At 36.7% G+C, this 24436-nt stretch overlaps 1 protein-coding gene across 2 annotated transcripts in view; it reads right to left on the bottom strand.

The window, feature by feature from the left end:
- Nucleotides 1–24436, bottom strand: part of gpr158a (G protein-coupled receptor 158a) — a 131276-nt gene that overhangs the window by 31436 nt on the left and 75404 nt on the right. For both annotated transcript variants that reach the window (XM_051098012.1, XM_051098013.1), the window contains exons 4-5: nt 16475–16704; nt 14841–14909 (exon numbers count right to left, since the gene is read on the bottom strand). In XM_051098012.1, coding sequence (XP_050953969.1) covers nt 14841–14909; nt 16475–16704 — 299 coding nt within the window. The remainder of the gene's footprint in view (nt 1–14840; nt 14910–16474; nt 16705–24436) is intronic.

Genomic DNA, 24436 nt, shown 5'->3' with positions numbered 1-24436 from the left:
TAATTTTAGAAATGCAATTACATTATTTTTTTTTAAATTCTGTGTATTATTTGAGCTGTAAACTTGCTCTCATCATTTTATGTTCATTTTAGGTTTGTCATGCCAACAGAACTGTAAAAAAAAAAAAAAAAAGTAATTTCACAGAAAGGGTTAGTACTATTACGCATATTGTTTACATCTTGTATTGAAACAATCTGAACATTCTAATAATTAAATAATGTTAATAAACAAAGTGCCTCACTGCAACACAGAATGTCTTTTTTTCTTTTTTGTAAAGAAAAGGAGTGACAAGTTGAAATTAATGCTGTAATAATCAATATGACAGATCTTCTGTTCATTGATTCTAACTTGTATTGAACATACAAAATTGATTTAATTTCAGAGTGAGTAAATACTGAATATATGAATGCAGTAATGAAGTTCTTACGGGTTTGGAACAACATGAGGATGAGTAATTAATGACAGAATTTTTGGGTGAACTATCCCTTTAAACACGACTATGACTATCTTATTTTGTATTTGATAGAAAAGAAAGCCATGAATAAATGGCTGAATAAATGATGAGAGTATTTCTGGGTGAAGTATTCCTTTAAAGGCAGGAAAATGAAGACACATTTCCCCGGTGAAACTGTGTGAGAGGTACTGTCATGCCGTCTGGCTCATCTGTGTCTGTGGCTCTACCCTCTGGAGTGTAAACCTGAGAACAGTGTGTTCCTCATCTCTCACGCAACATCCACACAAAAACACACACTCCTCTTCAAAGCTCGTATGGGCATTCACTCACACACACTTCATTACACCCCTTCAGGGGCTCCATCCACTCACAATCCGACGCCAAAAAAGCATTTATTATTTACCTTTACATAATAGTCCTGGAAGATTTATCTTAATGCCTCCCGCTTGCATTTCTTTTCTTTTTTTTGTGAGTTTCAAGCCCCCTGCAGCTCCCTTTTTCTTCGTCATTTTCAAAGAAGGCACCCCATTACGTAACACGTCGTTTTCTCTGCACATCTTTGAGTCTTTGTGTAAGACGAAGAGAAAGGAGCAGAGTAGGAGTGGACCTGTCAAAGAGTGTTTGAACACATGCTCTCCACCAAACACACAACCGCACACACACTCTCAGAGTGCCAAGGCAGAGATTGATAACACTGCAGTCAATCACCACGGCCGAGGAATTCACACAGCCGACACCATCAGACTCATGTGGTGGAATTCAGAGAAACCCTATTAGCACTGTCAGTCAAAACTCAAACAAACAGCCATGACTGGCAGAGGAACACAGGAAACAGAGAGTGGCAGACAGGAAATGTACAAAACGAAGGCAGCAGAAAAGAGAGGGGCTATTTTTGACAGTCGAAATAGTAATAATAATACAAATAATAGTACTTGTACAGTATCTGCAGTATGTGGTATACTGTGCAAATTACTTCTGTATGCATTAACTAACTAACTGACTTACTACAAAATACAGTTCAAAAGTTTGCATCCCCCTTTCAGAATCATTAAAAATGTTCTATTTTACCAAAATAAGAGGGATCATACAAAATGCATGTTACTGTTTATTTAGTACAGACCTGAATAAGATATTTCACATATAGATCACAAGAGAAACTGTCCACAAATTAGGTACTCATATGCAACTATTACAGAAGGTTTAAGCGCTCACTGATGCTTTAGAAGGAAACACAATGCATTAAGAGCCAGGGGGTGAAAACTTTTGATTTTTCTCATTTTGCCTAAATATCATATTTTTTCATTTAGTACTTTTCTTCAGAGGCTACAAATGATAGTTACATGTTTTACAAAAGACAAAATAAGTTAAATTTACCCTGATCTTCTTCTAATTCAAAAAGTTTTCACCCCCTTGCTCTTAATGCATTGTGTTTCCTTTTGGAGCATCAGTGAGCATTCTGTAATAGTTGCATATGAGTCCCTCATTTGTCCTCAGTGTGAAAAGATGGATCTCAAAATCACACAGTCATTGTTGGAAAGTGTGCAAATACATAAAAATGCTGAAAACCAAAGAATTTGTGGGACCTGAAGGATTTTTTTTTGGAAGAACAGCAAGCAGTTTAACTGTTCAGGACAAAGAAGGGACTCAATAACAACTATTACTAAACAAAAAAACTCAGCTGTGGATCATTTAGGTAAGAGCATAGTATTAAGAATGAAGAGGGTGTAAACTTCGGTAGACCGGTTCATTTTTATAAATTCAGCTTTTTCTCTACTCTCGTGAACGCGCGTCGAAGTCTGAAACGGAAGAGAAGAAATTGTTGAAAGTCATTATATTTGTTTTCTTTGCGTAAAAATGTATTCTCATAGTTTCATAACATTACGGTTAAACCACTGATGTCACATGGACTATTTAAGCAATGTCCTTACTACCTTTCTGGGACTTAAATATTTCAGATGTGTTGCTGTTTATGCAGGGTCAGAAGGCTCTCAGAATTTATCAAAAATATCTTAATTTGTGTTCTGAAGATGAATGAAAGTCTTATGGGATTGGAACAGCAGGAGTTATTAATGACAGAATTATAATTTTTGAACTATGCCTTTAAGTAGGTAAATAAAGACTCTAATGTTCAGCTAAGTGCATTTGATATACACTAATGCATTTTCATTTAATTTACAAATAACATGCAGTTAAGTGTCTAAAATATTACATTCACTTTGCAATTAAGTATTTCTTAAGCATATAATTTTAATAAGCACTCTTTTTAAAAGTACGCAATGCTTTGGGACTCTTTAGTACTTTTATTTGTAAGTGACATCACTTCCAGCATTCCATACATCTCTTCTGAAAATAAATCTGTGAATGTTCCGTACTGAGGACATCTCTAGCAGGTTCAGGAATGAAAGCCAGCAGTGATGCTGAGATAGCGTGACTCAATCTCTCAAGCGCTCTCGCCTCATCAAGGCAGCACTTTCACAATGTGCTTTAATAAAGAACTTCCGTTTCCGTGAAGCGGTGTGGCTCCAACAGCTGGGCTGTGAAAGCTCGAGCAGATGAGATGACGTCCGAAGCCCTCTATGCAGCTGAATGCTGTTATTTATTACAGTCATGCATGATCATTAGCTGGCGTGTTCCTCATCTCCACCCACACACCAATCTCCAGGCCCTTGGTAACAAAGGCCACGGATCACGCCGTTGGATTGCTCAAACTGACGTTAAATGTTTTTCGCGCAAATGTTGATGCATGATTCAGAAGTTCCATCATCTTGAGCTTGCAATTTAGCAATTCCACGAATTGGACACAAAATACGGCTTGAAGGTCTTGAAGAACTTGTTTTCTTCAATAAATGTCAGTGAAAGGATACATTTTTATAATTATTGGGCTTCTTGTCTTCTAATCCTACACAATATCTCAACTTAACAACTACCTTACTAACTACTATTAAGCAGCAAATTAGTACTTTATTGAGGCAAAAGTCATAGTTAATGTTTTGTTAATAGCAAGAATTGGACTTTAAAATAAAGTGTGACAAAATTATTAGAATATTAAAAAATTAAATGAAACACTGTAAAAATGCTGTAAAAAAAAAAAAAAAAAAACGGTTAAAGGAGAAGTCCACTTCCAGAACAACAATCTACAGATAATTTACTCACCCCCTTGTTATCCAAGATGTTCATGTCTTTCTGTCTTCAGTCGTAATGGTTTTTGAGGCAAAATGAAAGAATCATTCAAGAACGACCCATTACTAATTCATAGCATCGTGAATGTGCATCCCAGAGCCTGTGCTACGCAAGCATTTGTGTTTAAAAAGTATTAAAAAAATTATTTTCCGAAAAAAATGACAGATCGTTTTGCTAGATAAGACCCTTCTTCCTTGGCTGGGATCATTTAGAGCCCTTTGAAGCTGCATTTAAACTACATTTTGGAAGTTCAAAATCGGGGCACCAATGAAGTCCATTATATGGAGAAAAATCCTGAAATGCTTTCCTCAAAAACCATAATTACTTTACGACTGAAGACAGAAAGACATGAACATCTTGGATGACAAGGGGGTGAGTAAATTATTTGTGAATTGTTGTTCTGGAAGTAAAGCTCTCCTTTAATAGTTTAACCATAAACTCCAGTAATATATACAGGAAAAAAGATCTAACCAGACCATTCATGTCATTTTACAGTAAAATGCTGTCAATTGTACAGTTTTTAGAAGTAAAAAAGAACAAATCAACGTATAAAGTCAAAAACTGTAAACTGAACATAGGGGATATTTTATTTCTGTTCAGTTTTATTTATTTATTTCTATTGTCAGTACAGCCTTATTTGGGTCATTTTACTTATTGTAAATGAATATAAATATAATAACATTAAAAAAATAAATCGGGACTGGTTTGTAATTACTGACAAATTCATATTTCCCATAAATTAAGTAACTTGGTTAAAATGGTTAAATGCTTTAATCTGACAAATGTAGTGAACACTTTAATTTCTGTGAATCAGAAAATTGTGAAAATTAAATGAAATTATTTATCTTATAATCATACTGTGAAAAGAATCCAATTAATATATATATATATATATATATTTTTTTTTTACCTTTAGGTGATATATACATATATATATATATATATATATATATATATATATATATAATACTTCAGTTAATAGAGTATAATGTAATTGCTATACAATAATGCTATATAATATGCTATGTTATATAATAACTTTGGCTACTTTTTAAATTGAGAAAATTGTATTTAAAAAAAATAGTGTAGCAAATAAATGTCTAAAAAATTACCTCTAAATGAAAAAAATAAATAAAATAATAATAATAATAATAATAATAATAATAACAATAATAATAATAATAATAATAATAAATAAAAAGTATTGGGACATGACAGTGGTCCATATTCATGATGTAAAACAAATAATAATAATAATAATAATAAATAAATAAGTACTGGGACATGACAGTGGTCCATATTCATGATGTGCCAATTTGATAAGTGCCTAAACCACAAAAGTGGTTTATTGGTGTTTAGAATAACTAATAAATATATTTTGTTATTGGTAGACAAACATTAAGATGTTATTGGTTTGGTTGGTTGTTGGTTGCTGGAAAGCGTGAATGATAAAGCTGGCTAAGGCAAAGATCAATGAGACAGACAGCTCAAGGTCAGAACACAGACCATCTGCTTATTGATCCTGGATTAGTTTTCGTGGAAACCCACATATATTCCAAGAAATTGCCTTATGTTCTTAAAGACGTGGTGAGAAGTGTGCGTAGGTGCGTATTATAGCGCAATTAATAATGCAAGAGGTTCCTGTCCTTCAGACAAGCAGTAGAAACATCGTAAACATTTGCTCTTTATGCATGAACATAATGCTAGCCGATCCGTTCGATCCATCACGGGGGAGATTCTAGTGTAGATGCCTTCAAAGGTCTTATATTGAGTGATCTAATGCCTGTTTCCTAGCAGTGGCCTCATGCAATCCATCCTTGACCCCCGGGAAGCTTCTATGCTCTCGTTTACCAGATGGACAAATGCAGGATTAGAGAGAGTGTGCACCTTTTTCCCAAACACCATAAATAATTGAACGCTAGCAGAGGTCATTTCTAGAGCAGGTCTAATTAAGAACGGATGTGGAGCATAGAGTCTGGTGGTTTCTGATCCATGAAGGCGAGAACGCAACCTCATCAGGTGAGTTTGTATGTGTGAGACAAGAAACGCTTGTTGTAGGTTTGAGACAGTGTACAGTGAGAAACGTCTGGCCTACACATCTTTCACAGTAAGATGAGGAATCTTGAATTAAGAAAGTGAACAAGGAATTAATGGAAAAGTTTACAAAGAGCCTAACTACTTTAGTGAGATACTGAAGATTGTCATGAGTCAAGCAGAAAGCAATTTTACAGCAATAACAACAGCTTGTCTGAGATGTGAGAGGTGCTAGTCTTTTTGAGGCCTAGCTAACATTAATCTGATTGGTGATAATGTGAACAGGCAGCTTTGGGATGATAACGTCATCTACTTTCATGCTTTCACAGCTCGTCCCATTCTTTTCTCTCTTCTCATCCCATTTGGTTCGTAATCTGTGAGAATGTCTGTGTGGACATGTCTGGTTTAGGTGTGGGGAGTATTTGGCTCCTCTTTCCCACATTTCGGGGCAGGAATAGGAGGTAACAGCTAGTGTTGTGTCTCCCGAGTCTCGCAGCGTGTAAATTACATCTAGTTTGGCCCCGACGGAGTCAAGGGTTCTCTCTCCGTCAGAGCTGTGCACTGTTCCCTTCCCCGTCATCACCAAATCCACCGAGGTATTTCTGATAACATTAGGTTAATAGGGAGGTGACCTGTGCTCTGTGTGGGAGAGAGAAAAAAGAGATGGGAAATACAGCAAGAGACATGTTTGTGTTATAGTGTATGGGTGTGTATGAGAAACCAGAAAAGTCTGGTTTATACTGCAGTTTATTCTGGCCTAGAACCACATGCTGTTAAGTGTTTTAAAACATTACATTCAGTTTACACTTACAGCTAAAGTCAAAAGTTTACATACTCCTGCAGAATCAGCAAAATGTTAATTATCTGACCAAAATAAGAGGGATCATACAAAATGCATGTTATTTTTTATTTAGTACTGACCAGAATAAAATATTCCACATAAAAGATGTTTACATATAGTCCACAAGATAAAATAGTAGTTGAATTTATAAAAATGACCTGTTCAAAAGTTTACGTATGTTCGATTCTGTAACGTGGGGTTGTTTGGGTTTTGTTTCATGTTCATGCTGTTATCTTTTATTTTGTATTTGATTCATGCTGTTTGTGTCTTGCTTCCCTTGCCCTCATGTATTCCTGCTATTGGTTTCTTAGTTCAGTGTGTCTGTTCGCTCATTGGTTGGTTTGTGTCATGTGACCTTCATTGTTTGCTATAAGTAGCCCTCATGTTGCCATTGTCTTTTGTAGTGTATTGATGTTGTAATCCTGCTGTTTGGTGAGTCTGTGTTTCAAGCCTGTTTCAAGCCTGTTTCAAGCCTGTTTCAAGTCTGTTTCAAGCCTGTTTCAAGCCTGTTTCAAGCCTGTTTCAAGTCTGTTTCAAGCCTGTTTCAAGCCAAGCCAAGTCTGGTCTGTTCAAGTCAAGTCAAGTCATCTCTGTTGGGTTCTCATCAACATCTCGCCTTCAGTTGGACTAAATCATTACAGACTCTTAATACTATGTTGTTACCTGAATGATCCACAGCTTTTGTTAAGTGATGGTTGTTCATGAGTCCCTTGTTTGTCCTGAATGGTTAAACTGCCCGCTGTTCTTCAGAAAAATCCTTATGGTCCTACAAATTCTTTGGTTTTTCAGCTTTTTTGTGTATTTGAACCCTTTCCAACAATGACTGTATGATTTTGAGGTCCATCTTTTCACACTGAGGACAACTGAGGAACTCATTTGCAAATATTACAGAAGGTTCAAACGCTCACTGATGCTTCAATAGGAAACACAATGCATTAAGAGCCAGAGGGTTAAGACATTTTGAATTTGAAGATCAGGGTAAATTAAACTTATTTTGTTAAATGAAGTGCAGTACTAAATGAAAAAATTATGATATTTGGGCAAAATAAGAAAAATGAACACATCTTCATTCTGTTCAAAAGTTTTCACCCCCAGCTTTTAATGCATTGGGTTTTCTTCTGAAGAATCAGTGAGCATTTAAACCTTCTGTGAGTCTCTCAGTTGACCTCAGTGTGAAAAGATGGATCTCAAAATCACACAGTCATTGCTGGAAAGGGCTGAAAAACCAAAGAATTTATGGGACCTGAAGGATTTTTCTGAAGAACAGTGGGCAGTTTAACTGTTCAAGACAAACAAGGGACTCATGAACAACTATCACTAAAAAAAATACAGCTGTGGATCATTCAGGTAACAACAATATTAAGAATCAAGCGTATGTAAACTTTTGAACAGGGTCATTTTTAGAAATTCAACCCATTATTTTCTCTTGTGGACTATATGTAAACATCTTTAATGTGAAATATCTTATTCAGGTCAGTACTAAATAAAGATAACATGCATTTTGTATGATCCCTCTTATTTTGCTAAAATAACATTTTGCAGATTCTGTAAACATTTGACTTCAACTGTAAGTATATTCTTTTGAAATGTATAATTATAATAAGTAATCTTTTTAAAAGTATGCTAAAGTGTACTACTTTTTTCGGAAGGGTTGGTAACATAAGATACGGGTGTTCGACGGGTGTTCTCTGATCCACTTAATCCATGGAAAGGCAGTGACTTGGACTGACCAAAAGCATAAGGCCACACCCCATCCTGTGCCGGTCAAAACGCACCAGAGCACAGCAGTGTGTTTGTCATTAGCCTCCCGATGGGCCGGGCTCCAGGGTCAGGGTGGCAGCAGGCCATTTGGACATAGAGGTGAAAGAAGAGGACAGCTGGAGAGGGCGGAGAAAAAAAAGGTAGAGACTGCTGGTGGAAACAAAAGAGGGCCTAAGGTGAAGACTGTACCTATGGGGGATTCACGCTCGCACACAGATTGATGGAGGGTGGAAACGCTCAGCATGGAGGGAAGGTGTGTAAGAAGTATGAGGGACTTGAGGCACAAGGGAGGAATCACTTCCCAATGGAGATAAATGAGAGATGCTTGAAAATGGGGGAGATCTGCAGTTAGCCCCTCCAGGATTTTAAGATGGCAAGCATTAAAGGAATAGTTCGGTAGGTTGTTTTATTTTTCAGTGGAACACAAAATGAGAATTTTTGAAGAACTTATCCGAAACTCTTTTTCCCAAATGAACCACCCCGCAGCTAAGACTCAGTTTCCAATATTTCTCATTTTCCTACTAATAATGCAAATTCCATCATTTTGGCCCACAATAATCAGAAGAACATGCTTTCATGCCTCGTGGTTCGAAAAACACATTATTTTTCAAATCATTTACATTATTACAATACCTTTCTCCTAGCCTGGCACAAATGGCTTGATTAGTTCCGGGTTAGATGAAGGCCCGCCTTTCGTAAAACTAAAAGTGTTGTGATTGGCTAGCTGTCCCACTGCATTGCGATTGGCGAACAGCTTAGATGGTGTTTCAGTACTGCCACGCCCCTTACCAAAGCAACAAGTTCCGTGTACAACTGTTAGCGCAAGCTAGATTAAAGTGATACTTACGTTTTAAATATGGATATTTTTCTTACAAAAACACATTGATTCGCTACAGATGCCTTTATTGACCCCCGGAGCCATGTGAGACACTTTTTATTATGAATGGACCACTTTATTGGATTTGTTTTGGACTGATAAAGAGAAACACCCATCTACGCCATTCTAAAGCTTTGGAGTGACAGGATTTTTAATATAACTGATTGCATTCGTCTGACAGATAGAAGTCTTATACACCAAGGATGCACGGAGGGTGAGTAACATAATATGCTACAGTAGTGTTGGGTCCTATCGTCAGCCTGCCAGATTACGGATACATGATATTATCGTGCTAATTTATTTAATTATTTACATATTTAGTTTCATTGCCCGAAACCAGCTCCAGTATAAGGCTAAAAGCTGCCTAACATTAACATTATCAAAGAACATCATCACTGATTAGTCTTGCCTAGTCTAGTGCAAGTTTATGTATTTATTAACACTCTCTTACCACACACTGCACACGTCTGTGGCACGTTGTGGCTTTGACTCGACCACTCTAGTCAATGTTTGTGTTTATACCAGCAGCGTCTCTGCGACATGCTGCGGCACTGACGCAGCCACTCTAGTCAATGCTTTTGTTTATACCTGCCACACTGCGGCTCGTTAAAAACATCTCAGAAGCTGCTCTTTGTGCTGCATCGCTAAAGTTGGGGGTGCTGTTCTGAACAAACTTTCCGAAATACAAATAAAGAAGATAATCAGTGTAAACCAGAATAAGTGAACAGAAGCCGTTTACACACAAGTAAGCTAACAGTAAGCTAACAAGATCAGCAAAAATTCAACAGAATATGAATCAAAACAGCATGATGTTACTGAGAAAATTGCTGATGTTCACAAAAGGGTATACGACTCAGCAGTTTTTGGAGGTGTTCATGGACTTGGACTCTAATAATTGATGTTTTGTAATTGATCATTGTTCTAAATCCAATCGTACAGCAGCGTTTTAGTGCCATGTTACAAAATAAAAAAAATCCAAAATAAGACTAAAGTTGTAATATTTCGAGAACAAAGTCGAAATTCCAAGAATAAAGTCAAAATGTGTTGAGAATAAAGAAATTACAAGAATTAAATCATAGCAATTAAAGTTATGATATTTTGAGAGTATACCCTACGCATACAAATGGCCTGGATTGGGAGCATTGGAAATTATTTGAATATATAAGGTATTATGAGCAGAAATCATACTATGTGTTATACTCACAGGGATAGTATGCTTGGAAATAATATTTTATGTCTTTGACTGCATTCGTTAGGCCTATTTGTAGTGCACCAGCAACCCAATAATAGCAATAAGCTTTTTACTTTTGGTACTTTTAATGTAAAAGTCTCTGCTTTCATATTCTGTCAGTTTTATAGCGAAATACAAAAAATTAAATGCAAACAAAATCTTGTAATATTGCGTTTTTCTTGCTCTTTAATGTGGCGGGACAGATCGCTGTATTCATGTGAACCAATTGTATTTTTGATTACAATGAAACATTTGTTTCATTAAGTTATACTGTTTTCTTTGTGAAAATTCCACCACCTACTCCTCAAAAACATCTGTGGCGCCCAATTTTTAATTCCTCACATGTATTTAATTAAAAAACAACAATAAAAGATTCTAAAGGCTGTAGTGGAATCCAACTCATTGACACAGGTCATATTGTTGTCTTTTCTGAGGTATAAAAGTGACTATTCACAAGCTGTTTTATTCACGGTATAATATAGTAAATGATTGGACATATTTAATGTCTTCCTTTCATTATCTGCAGCACCAGCAAGCCACTAATCACAATCATTTTGTGCTTTGTAACTTTTAATATAACAAAGCTTAGCTTTCAAATTGTCAGTTTTATCACGAAACACAAATTATAAATGTGTTTGTCCTCTTTATTTCAAGTTTATAGCACAACATAAATGTGAAGGAACATCAGAAGGAATGAAAAAATATATATATATATAGCATATTTTAATGAAACAAATGTCTCACTGTAATCAGAAAGATGACTGATTCACATGCTGCTTAAACTCAGGCGAATACAGCCTCATTCACACCACATTAAAGAGCTTGAAAAACACATTATTGTAATAGACATATTGTTTGTATTTTGCTATAAAACTTACAGATTTGTAAAGCTGAGACTTTGGAATGTCTCCGGGTGCTCCCAATCCAGGCCATCTGCATACGCAATAGGCTAGAATATACTCTCAAAATTTTATAATTTTAATCTTGTAATTAATTTACAAATTAATTCTCGTAATTTTGACTTTATTCTTAAAATTATTTTGACTTTTTTCTCGAAACATTTCAACTTCATTCTTGCAACACTTTGACTTTATTCTTGTAATTTTGACTTTATTTTCGAAACATTTAGACTTCATTCTTGAAATATTTTTATTTTATTCTCTTAATAGTTCGATTTTATTCTCGTAATTTTGACTTTATTTCCAAAATACTTTGACTTTATTCTCGAAATATTAAGACTTTAATCTCGTAATCTTAGATCTCACTAAAACGCAGTCTGACAATTCTCTGTGTTTTAAAGTGTTAAAGGTATAGTTTACCCAAAATGGAAAATTGTCATCATTTACTCACCCTCCACTTGTTATAAACCTATTATATACCTGTTTAACCTTTCTTCTGCTGAATGCAAATTAAAAAATATTTTGAAGTATGTTATTTTGTCCATACTATGGAAGTCAATGGCTACCGTCAACTGTTTGGTTACAAACATTCTTTGAAACATTTTCTTTTGTGTTAAACAGCTGAAAGAAATTCATACAGGTTGGAACAACTTTAGGGTGAGTGAACGATGACACGATTTTCAATTTTGAGTGAACTATCCCTTTAAAAACAAGAGGCTCTGTTTTTCTTTTGGTAAACTCACTGTTTACATGATAAAAATGCAAAGATTTGTGAATATGATCAAGTGAATGTGTATACATTACACCCTGTAAAACCCAGTAAGTTACCAGAACTCAAACTTTTCAAAACACACACCTGTAAAATAAGCTGTCTGTCACTGGCAAGCTAATGCAACTTAAAAAAATGACAAGTGTCATATATGGAGTAGAAAAAGAATCTGTGGATGTCTCATAAATTCTTCGACATAGGTAACCCGTGGCTTTTGCGTAGCCAGGGATGAACAAGCAGCCAGAAAAGCATGCGTGTGTGTGTGCATGTAATTCGGTTTCCACTCTCTCTCGCTCCACATCCCCCGCCTTATTCCAGACACCGCAGAGTGAAGTTATTGCATGTGACACGCTCAGCAGTAGAAGAGGGGTGCGAGCTGAAAAAATTGCATTACTCCACAAAGCAGAATGCCAAGGGAACAAGATGAGATACATCTCTGCTTCTTGATAACACTAGAATTATTTAAAGTAGAAGAGGGGGAGAAGGAGTGGAGAATTTTTTCCAGTCTATATTTAGATTGGGAGCAATCGCAGCAGAACAGACAGGCGGAGCTTCTATCTGCTTCAGATGAGCTACACGGTGGGCTGTGAGCGGGCAGATCTATCTGTCTCTGAGCTTCAGATTAAACCACAAACTGCATGAGAGGGAAACGGCAGTTCTAAAAGAACAGACGCATTCTCATAGACAGCATGTAAACTGCTAAACCTAATGTACAGATCTAATATCTAGCTGCTTTTTTGCCTGGTCTGATAATATTAATATTAAATTAGCTCTACCAGTCAGTTAAAATACTTACCTGTGAACATTTTAAGGAGAACTTAAGGAAGTCCACTTCCAGAATAAAAATTGACAGATAATGTACTCACACCTTGTCATCCAAGATGTTCATGTCTTTCTTTCTTCAGTCGTAAAGAAATTGTTTTTTGAGGGAAACATTTCAGGATTTTTCTTCATATAATGGACTGATATGGTGCCCCGATTTTGAACTTTTAAAATACAGTTTAAATGCGGCTTCAGACGATCTCAAATGCATTTGTAAATGATCCCAGCTGAGGAAGAAGGGTCTTATCTAGCAAAACGATCGGTTATTTTCACAAAAATAATACAATTTAAATACTTTTTGCTCGTCTTGTCTCACTGTGCCTGAACAGTTTTTTTTTTTTCCGGTTTATGACAGTTCATGGGTATGTCGAAAAACTCCCATCTCATGTTCTCCCTCAACTTCAAAATCGTCTTATATCACTGTTTTACTGTTTTTGTTGTGTGTTTGATCTTCTTTGCATGTTCACTTTGCAAAGACTGGGTCGGTTCTTCTGCAGTGATGTAGGATGATTTTGAAATTATTTTTGCAGTTGAGGGAGAAAATACGATTGGAGTTTTATGAAAATATACTTACACTATTACACACCTTGAGACTTTAGCGACCCTATACACTTTTTACAAAAAATTAATCAGAAAACAGACATTCTTTTATATATATTTTTTTCTTGTTTTACTGTTTATAATATATAGATTGAGGAATACTAAGAAAGCTGACGTCAAACTTTAAAAAACAATGAAGGAGGGAGAGGGTAGTAAATAACGCCCCGGGTCGCTAAAGACCCGAGGTATGCATTTAAGGGTTACTGTGCCAACACAATTGTTTTTCAAGGGCAGAAAAGCAATATATGTAACTACTACCAGTTTGTGTGGATGATACTCAGAATATGTGTGCTTATCTATACAGTGACGCCTAAATCAAGCCTGATATCAAGTAAATGATAATAAAATATTTTCCAATATTTAAAACATATTTAAACAACTCAAACATATGTTTTAAGGTAAAAAACAACTTACTAACCTTTATTTATTGGACAAAAAAAATAAAATAAAATAAAATAAAATAAAAATTATATTCACGGAGCAAGGAGTAAAATGAAATTTTCATCTAGGATGAATCTCACAAAAATGGTAAAGAAAAGTCAAAGTCATATTTCACACCAAGATTAAAGGAATAAAATTAAAAATGTTATGTTTTCCATAAAAGTCAAATCCACACAGAATTACGGCCACATAAAGAGCGATTAAACGGTTAAAATTGTCTTCTATCATCATTCCAGCATCATCTCAAAGATTATTACTTTCCAGGACCTTGTATGTGCTAATTGCTTTAATTACAAGCCTCTATATCAGTTCACTTTAATTACATTTACCCTTCCATGTTAAGACAAGCCCACAGCTTCCTGTGAATGCCACTAAACTGCAATTACTGTGAGCAAAAAGGCTCTGCTGAATAAAGCACACAACGACATCAGTATAAATCAATACTTCATCGACACATGGACAGCAGAGATTGTCCATCAGTGAAATATCTCAGCCCTTATTTTATCCTACATTGCTTCAATCCATATTCTGCACCATGTGCAATGTGAACATCTGGATTGTTCTATAACATCAATGCTTTTCTAAATGTGACTTTTGCTGTATTTTATTATGTTCCTGGATCAAAACAAACTGTTGTCTCCACGTAAAATGTCTCCAAGTCCCTTTTTATTCTTACATATATCATGTGTAAATGACTACATTTAACAGCATTACATGATCATGACAGGAGTCCATACAGCTTAACTCAAATTGATCCCGGAACATTTCTTTAATGCTTAAATTAGTGCCATTAAAAAGACATTCACCTTCTAATGGATACATTACATTGCAGTACAAGTCTAAGAATATTAGTCACCAAAGTGCCATTAATTTTAACACCCCTAAAGTAATAAAGTACATAATAAAAATGGCTGAAGTCATTAAAGCTTACCGGAAAGTACAGGAGGAGCGCTCCAAACAAGATGGCCTCGAGCAGGATGAGTCCTGACGCTCTGATGCTCTGAAACACATCAAAAACAACATCACATTGGAAAAGTTGTCTTTTTAAACTATTCTCTTGCTAGAAATAGGTCAGTGGAAAACCATTCATTTGTGACTACTGCATAACTTATCCCTTTGCGCACAAATGCATTCTCCTTGGACTATTCTAATGTGCTCACAAGGGCTGATTCATTGTTGTTCTCTTCAGACTGATGCCTTCCCCTGGAATAAACCTGCTCTGCTTCAAAATAACAGTCACAGCTTGATTAATTTTGAGTTTCAAAGCAGTGCACTTGAATAAACACCCACATACTTCCCAATATCTGTATGAAAAACAACAGTTATGCTTTAGACATTCTACAAACTATAAGCAACTCTGTAACTACATGTTAGCCATCAGTCATTAAATGTATTTGCAAAGCTAAAATGATTTTTTTTCCCCCTGTGGCACTGCAGAATGTATATATTTCGTTTGGGCAGCTGGTTCGGGTATGTTTCCTTTAAAGCGGAGAAAATGAGAATTCCATTAAGAGGCAACAGGTGAGCTGTCAAATGCTTTCTGAAATCAAACGGCCAATAGAAAGCACTTGACAGCGTGAGCTGAAACAGAACAAAATTTCTAATCCTAACTCTGTCGCTTTCATTTAGACTTCTCCAGCATTTATGGATCGCTTTCAGGCAGCGCCCAGACGGAGCATGCTTCCAGAGTAAATTAAAATGCTGGCACTATCAAAACTGAGTGCCCTACATATCGACAGTCTAAACGGCGCCTCACTGCAGGGATTAATGAACCTTCCTCACAGTCAGTGTGAATCCAGTCTACTATTACTCAGGCCACAGACTGCATGTCTGCTCAAACTGAGACAGTAGCATGTGCGGCATACGCCACTGAAATACTCTCTATATACATTAATAATGTCCTAAGTATAATAAGTAGCTGTCCGGATTCTTAATCTGCACACTAATCTGCAGACTCCTCTTGAAAAAAAAAAATGTAAAAAAATAATGAATCTAATTAACAGAGAGACAATCCAGATTTTTTTTTCTTTTTTTTTTTCCGAAATTCTTGTGTGTTTTAATTTTTCTGATAATTAAATGAAAGCATTAAACATTTATTTATTTTTAATGAAATTAAAATTAAACCCTTTTATTTGTTGCCAAACAAACAGAGCCTAATATAATGGCAGGGGAAACACTGAACATCATAGAACATTGCCAGAATCACATTCATCTGTTCTGGATAAATGTACACTTTTAGCACCACTTAATTGTCCTTTCACAATGTTTTGTAAAATGTGCAAGAAGCGAAGTAAAATCATTTTGTAGAAATGTAGCCACAGGCATAATGCATAATGTAGATCACACATGCAGCTTTTTTGTAATAATGTATCTCAAAACCATTCCGTTTCTAATTTAACAAGGAATAAAATGTCACCTAACAGGTATAATACTGTACACTCGGCGTACGAGTGACTAATTGTAATGTAACTCAGCATGGAAACACCCCGGTGTCAATAAGAACAGGATGTGCTTCACGGAAACAGTTGCCATCTTAATTAGCTCCCTCCGGCAGCACACGCTCACCTTGTTCCTCCGGAAATGGTAGAGCAGCACCATACTGATGAAATCCACCAGCATGCACAAGCCCTGGAAGGAGAGCACCGCCATACGCAGGGCGCCGTCACCCCGGGCCACGCAGGGCACGTCGTCCTCACAGAAATCACAGCCTTCTTGGCAGGGCAGACAGTGGCTGGAACTTTCTGGAACATCCCTGTGATGTGGCAAACTCTCCGTGCCCTTCCTACTTGCTTTCCCTGGAAAAAAAAAAAAAAAAAAAAAAATCAAATAGTGTTACATGATGTTCATTTAAACAGCCCCGCATTTTAACGGCTGTATCTTACCACTTGCATAAATTTGCATACTTTATAATCACACCAGCAAAAAAAAAAGCGCAAACAATTGTGAAATTAGCAGCACAGACGTGACATTTAAAGTGGTCCAGCCCACCCTCCCCTCCAGTCATTGGTGGTCTCATCAGTAGGCAACTCACACTGTTTCATGTGCTAGCCAGGGTGGATGGGTGTGTACACACCATCTGGGCCGTCACTTTGATGCACCAGTTGTTTCTGCCACAATTACACATCTCAGCTCTTTTTATGATGACAATTTCATGGTATTCAATAGATTTACTTTCTCTTAAAATCCAGCTGTGATCTGGGGTGAACTAAGAAATCAATATTCATCTTTTTTTTTTTTTTTTTTTTTTTTTGCATTAGCTGTTTAATGGCAGTCAGTGATTACCCACATTGAAAGATAAGTAAGGGATCATGTACATCCAGCCCAGTGTTGTTAAGTCCTTGGTTTTCCCGTGGAATTGGGCTACTTTAAAACTGTTGTCACAGGTTGTTTTTGATGTCCACGGGTTGAAGCAACCCCAATAACGTCATATTTAGCCCCTGAAATACGAAATTACCAGTGGAACCCAGCGAAAAAAAAAATGTGTATTTTATTCCCTGGAATTTTTAACGGGGGGAGCCCTTTTCAAAACGCGACTGGGCTAGTTTTGAGTAGCAATTGGGCAGGTTTTGTTGTGAAAACCTGGCAACCCTGATTAACCTGCTTCACGTTGGGCTGCTACTAAGCCTTTATTCTGTGATAGCAACCGGCTGGATGTACATTATCCTGCTTATTACATGGCTACTTGCCACAAAAGTAAATAATTAGACAAAAACATTGATATGAGTTAAATTATTTGAATGCAGTTCAATTCTACCTTTCCACCTTTCAAACTTCCTAGAATTCAATAATTTGAATTATTTAAACTTCCGTGAAGAAAGCAGTTGCTAGGCGGAAAGTTCAAACCAGATGGACATTTAAGGAACACGGTCCAGTCATAGCTAGCACTTATTATACAACATTTTACCACATAAATAATTTTGGCGATAAAATATATTGATTTAAGATGAAAATGTTTCAAAATCTTACCAATTTGTTAGTTATCTTATAAGCCATTACAGTGTAGAAAACATTGTCGCAAAATGACAGCAGCTGCATTTGTATGAAATAGGAGAGCGAGTCTGCCATACCAGGATGACACAATTAAATAATTGTACTTATAATACTGAATTCAGTTCTACTATTTTATTAGCCAAGCAAACGCAAAGCTTTCACAAAGAAAAAATCCCAATAAGCAAACAGTGCCACACCCAGATGAGCCTGTGTTGTTGGTTTTTACAGGTGGTCATCTGGGAATATCAACCCTTGGAATGCGGTGACTGACCAGTCAGAATCGAGTATTCCATGAAGCCGTGTAATAATATAGAATAATAAAAAACAGTATACCTTGAATGCAATAGTTGCTTTGGATAAAGGGGTCTGCCAAATGTAAATGTACAAAAAAAATATTTTCTCCTTTCTTAGGTTAATTTGCATAACTTTAAATGGCACATATCAACATTTTTTTTTTACTTCCTGTTAGGGATGAAACGATAGCCGGTCATTCATAAAATCATAAAATTCCCCGAAGTTAGTATTACCATTTTATATTTTAATTATCAATAAACCCGTATTCGATTACCGTGATTTGAACGACTCATGGAAATAAATACTATCCAGCATAAACCAACGTTTAAATAACAATATCATGTGTGCACAGCACGCTGTGTACCTTCATTTTGTGTGAAAGCATGGCGAAAAACTGCACACACACTAAATGAAAATGCAAGTCTCTGTAAATCCACTATCTGACACTAGGTGGCACTTACGGGAAAGCTGAATTACAGCTGTTTCCCGTAACCTCCGCGAACGGAGCAGCATTGCGATTAGGAACACAACTTTAGTAGTAACGGTTTTGACCGGTTGATGAAAAATAAGCATATGTGGATTCTAAATAATTCAGATAAAGTATGTAGAATTATTTATGGAGCAGATAAATTATGTATAATCATTTATTAAAGTGCTCCTATTATGCCTTTTCAAATCTGACCTTTCATGCAATGTGTCATGTAGCTGTATGTGAACATAAACTATCTGCAAAGTTGTGAAGCTGACAGTGCATGATAAATAAAGTTATTGTCTATCAAAAAAAAAAAAAAAAAAAAAAAGTGTCGGCTCACAATCACCTGAACGAGTCCTCAGGAATTCGAATCTTAATCTGTTATCCATCATGAAGTAACACGTTTGCATAATATCCACCCACATCCTACGTTGCGAACAATTTGCCCGCTCACAAACACAGTAAAATTTCCATGTGGTTTATGTGATGTCGAGAAGATGCTGTATCCTGCGCTGTGAGAGTAAATTTGTTTTATATTCACTTCCAAAACATGAATCTACAAAGATTGTATTTTCTAGTGATCGTTCAAAATATGTAGTTGTGTATGTTATGTTGTGTAACAACCCCGAACGTCTTGCCAACCGGCTAACTCACGCTTCTGTAGTTCTGTTGTTCAGCTGTGGGCCCACTGTAGTCTAAAAATTTGTGATTGATGCAGCTTGACTGTCTGTCTGTTTCATTCGTTGGAGTAATGAACGGAGCTATGAACCCCATTCATTTCAATTGCTTGTGCCGCGTGAGGACGGCTTGTTTCTGCGTCGACCAAAGCGCAGGCGTAACAGAGTGTACCACTGGCACGCAAGCCCCGCTCAAAGTTTAAATTAGTTGCACTTTTGCCGCTGTGCTCTGAAGGGGTGCACTGAACCCAGCGGCCAGCCTAGCGCTGGTGTGAAAGCCGCTTAATGCATTATACAATGTTAAAGTTTACAACATAGAGGTTTAGAACATATTTGCTTACATAAGCAAATAACAAGCACTTTCCACGGTAGTCCGTGCTAACTTGTCAATGAGCCACTTCAGCCATTTCAAACTCCGTCTCAAATTGGTAAAGTAAAATCGATGCCATCTTTTCTATGTATTGACAAGTCTTCAGGGCTGTCATTCAGTTCAGGCAATGGGCGTATCGTTTTCCGACACACGATACGTGGTAAACCAATCATAAAGGACTGCGCCATCAGACCAATCACAGCAGTGAGGGCTCACGGAAAGGAGGGGTTTAGAGAGACTGATTCTTCGAACTGCTTCTCACGAGTTGTTTACGAATCATTTAGAAATTAGGTAAAAGTAAAGCTACTTTTGGAGAAAACTAAAGTGTTTTTTGACCTTGCATACATGTAAACCTGTTTTAGGAGACTCATAAAACAATATTAGCAACCTTTAAAATGGCAAAATAGGTGCACTTTAATCAGTTATCATTTTGACTTAACCTTTTTCTCTTTATGTAAAGGCTGAAATGTGAGGTTTACCATTTATTTAAACATTTCAAACATGTTATTAGATAAACTGTTGTCAGTCGTGCTGTCACTTAAAATCCAGACATCACTGGCAATGTTATTGGCAAGCAAAAAGTCATTTTATTTGTTTTTCGTTGATTTTAAATATAAAACTTGGTGAAACGATTTATGTGTCAGTACTGTTTGAATAATCCCATCACATTTGAACACCGTGATAATACTGATAACGTTACATCCCTACTTCCTTTCATCCTTCCTTCCTTTGGGTACATTTAAAATGGTAAGTAAGTTTATGGTAAGTAAATAATTAAGTAAATATGTTTGAAAAAAGTTTGCCGTCAGCCTAACATACAGTCGTTTTGATCTGCTGAATTATTTAATAACTGCCTTTTTGCAAAGTTGCTTTAAATTGTGACAGATTTAAAAAATAATAATTATATATTTTTTATAATAAATAAATAAAAAACACTCTGAAATTATCAGGTATTAAAAAGGTGTTAAAAATGTCTGTTTCTAACACCAGGATGTACAGAGCAGTAGGTGCTACAAAAGAGGTGAACAGTAACAAAGCATAGGTTATGTGTTTATTCCAAGTGTGCTATCTCTTTTTTCTGGGGCATGAGCGATGCCCCATTGACAAAAGAATTACTCTTTTGAGACAATTCTGTTCAAGGCCTTGATCAAACAAGTTGCCAAAATGACCTGAATCGGTTCTCAAATCAGTTTGGATGATTTGTTCAGTTCCCTGCACCCACTGAATTGTTTGGCTAACTATTTGAGTAGTTTTTTCAGTGGATACTTCTTTACTCTTACTCAGGTAACTACTAAGATTATTACATTTACCTTGGTAATTATTTCTATAAATATTTGTACTTTTACTTGAGTACAGTTTTTGGATACTCTACCCACCTCTGGTGCTACACATTGCCAGAAACAGAACTAAGTTTTACAGACTTTATTATATAACAAAATTGTATTCTTATATTGTAACTTCCTCAAACCTGGAATCCATGTGTGACCTGTTTTCATGACCTAAGTTTGAATGTGTGCAAGTATAGAAGACTTTGAATATAGTGCACAAGTTGTATGGATATAACTCAATCTGTTTTCATTGCATACAAAATGTGAACTTTCTGCTAAACTTCTCTTTAGGGCTTTTTCACACCTTGCTTCTTCCTAGGTTATCATCATTCTAAACCCAGCTTTTAACCTTGGGTAGAGAAACATTTCACACTCGTAGTTTAGTAGCGGGGGCTTTTCACCCAAGGTTATAAAAACACTCTAAACTGACAACCAATCCTGTGCTCATACTCAGATGGTTTAGACAGTCACAGAGTTACAGCACATTATGTAAACAGTCGTTTCAGCATTTGAGAGGAAAAATGTCAAATAGAAAAGGAAAACAAGTCAACTGGAGTTAAGAAGAGACTATATTATCCTTACCTTTGTAGACCAAAAAATTAATTAAAGAAAAAAAAAAATCGTCAATATATAATATGAGTATGTGCAGTGCTAAAGCAGTTATATAAGCAGGTTGCAAGCTGCGTTTGTTCAATCAATGACACTGACGGTGCAAATATTAGGGATGCAACAATACAGTTAGACCACAGTTCAATACGTACCTCGGTTTTTAACCACGGTTTTCGGTTCAGTTCAGAACAACAAAATAATCTTGTAAACATCTGTACACTGAAGAAAGCGTGGATTATTATATGTCTGCTTAACCTGTTGAGTGGTATGGTCCCACATGTGGGATTCTAATTTCTGTGCCCCTGGGAGTACGGTCTCACTTATGGGATTTAGAACGTTCGGTGACGTCACAAAACTGCCAAAATCAAACTCATTGGGACTCCCTGAACGGCAGCGCGAACAAATGTGGCGGCGCGCATCTCACGTTATAGATCACGATCAAGCGGCAACCTCCCGGTCTCCCTCTTGAAGCCAACGCGGAAGTGACTGCAATTCATCGACTGGCCGCTTGAGACTGGCTGCAAAAAGGAGTCAATCCCATAGACTCCCCATGTTAAAATGCCTAACTTTACAGCAGAAAAAAATATGTTTACAGCCTGGTACAAAAAGTGGTTTTAGTCTATATAGCTAATTTTGTCCTTCATGTCAACTGTGAGGGGGGTGAATTTTTTTATAACTCATCCATTTAAATTATATTAAGCCTTAAAGTTCAGCATAATTTAGGGCGTGGCCACTTGAGTGACAGGTGGATTGCCGCTGCTGTCACCACCATCGCGCTAGGCGGGTGTGGTTTCAGCAACCAGCTCCACCCATGTCCCGCCTCTTTGCCCATTTTCAATTATCCGGGAGTGACGTGCAGTGACGCGATTCCAAGATGGCGACGGCTGACTCCCGCCCACTAAGAGCTTCAAAAATGCTCTTCAGAAACCTACGGGTGACATCACGGACACTACATCCACATTTTTTTACAGTCTATGATCACAATCCATATAATTTATATCGGGTTTTAAACAAAAAAACGCACTAATAACACACTAATTTACACATATTTGTGAATCAGAATATCAGATAGTTTATGACATGGTAAGCAAGTGCGTGAATATTTTGAAAAAAAAAAAAAAAAAGAAAAACGAAATAAAAGTGATCCATCTGTCATACAGGCTGCATCCGAAACCTCTAAAATGCTGTAGCACGTCCAAATCCAAATTCTGCTTCACTTCCTGTCTCCGGAGGTACCTTCTTTTGATCTAATTTTAAAGGCAGCATAGATGTATCCTTCGCTGCCTTCGATTTCCCACAATCCTTTGCGTGTGCGTCATATAGGCTATATAAATAAAGATATTCTGGTGAAATTAAACTTGTTACTTTATATAATAGATTAGATCTTGACCACAATATACTTTATGAATAGTAATGTAAAAAGCATAATAAATAATATTGTTTGTATAATAATAATAGTATTTTACAAAAATGTTAAAAGGGTTCAAATGAGTAGTAAATAAGAACTAGATAAAAAAGTTTGTCGAGACAAACTTTAAGTTGGCTTGAGAAAGCCGGACCAGAAAGTTTGAAAAAGTTTGAAAAGTTTATAAAGTTTAAAAAGTTTAAAAAGTTTAAGAAGTTTTAAAAAGTTTGAAAAGTTTATAAAGTTTAAAAAGTTTAAGAAGTTTTAAAAAGTTTGAAAAGTTTATAAAGTTTATAAAGTTTAAAAAGTTTAAGAAGTTTTAAAAAGTTTTAGATTTGATGGTTTTCAGTCTGAAATAGTTTGAAGTCTGAAGTATTTTTAAAAGGTTAAAGTTTGAATGTTTTGAAAGCAATACAGGCTGTCAGAGATAGATAGATAGATAGATAGATAGATAGATAGATAGATAGATAGATAGATAGAAAGATAGTAATGGTTAGATGATAGATAGATAGATAGATAGATAGATAGATAGAAAGATAGTAATGGTTAGATGATAGATAGATAGATAAATAGATAGAAATGGTTAGATGATAGATAACAATTAGCAAGTTACTAGAATGATTGTAGCATGATTAGCATTTTACTAGCATGTTGCTAACATGTTTACCATTTTATTAACATGATAACAGGGGTGGCTGCTAGGGTGTTGCTATGCGGTTGCTAGGGTACTCAGGGTGGTTGCTAGGGCGGTTGCTAAGGTACCCAGGGTGGTTGCTAAGGTGTTGCTATGCCGTTGCTAGGGTACCCAGGGTGGTTGCTAAGGTGTTGCTATACGGTTGCTATGGTAACCAGGGTGGTTGCTAGGGCTGTTGCTAGGGTACACAGGGTGGTTGCTAAGGTGTTGCTACGCGGTTGCTAGGGTAACAGGGGTGGTTGCTAGTGTGTTGCTATGCGGTTGCTAGGGTACTCTGGGTGGTTGCTAGGCCGGTTGCTAAGGTACCGAGGGTGGTTGCTAAGGTGTTTCTATGCCGTTGCTAGGGTATCCAGGGTGGTTGCTAGGGTGTTGCTATGCGGTTGCTAGGGTACCCAGGGTGGTTGCTAAGGTGTTGCTATGCGGTTGCTAGGGTAATAGGGGTGGTTGCTAGTGTGTTGCTATGCGGTTGCTAGGATACTCGGGGTGGTTGCTAGGCCGGTTGCTAAGGTACCCAGGGTGGTTGCTAAGGTGTTGCTATGCCGTTGCTAGGGTATCCAGGGTGGTTGCTAGGGAGTTGCTATGTGGTTGCTAGGGCACCCAAGGTGGTTGCTAAGGTGTTACTATGCCGTTGCTAGGGTGTCCAGGGTGGTTGCTAGGGTGTTGCTATGCGGTTGCTAGAGTAACTGGG

This window comes from Labeo rohita, chromosome 24 (assembly GCF_022985175.1).
Source record: "Labeo rohita strain BAU-BD-2019 chromosome 24, IGBB_LRoh.1.0, whole genome shotgun sequence".
In the NCBI taxonomy this organism is placed as follows: Eukaryota; Metazoa; Chordata; class Actinopteri; order Cypriniformes; family Cyprinidae; genus Labeo; species Labeo rohita.
Note: the sequence above shows the minus strand (reverse complement) of the source record. Positions and strands in the feature narration are given on the sequence as shown.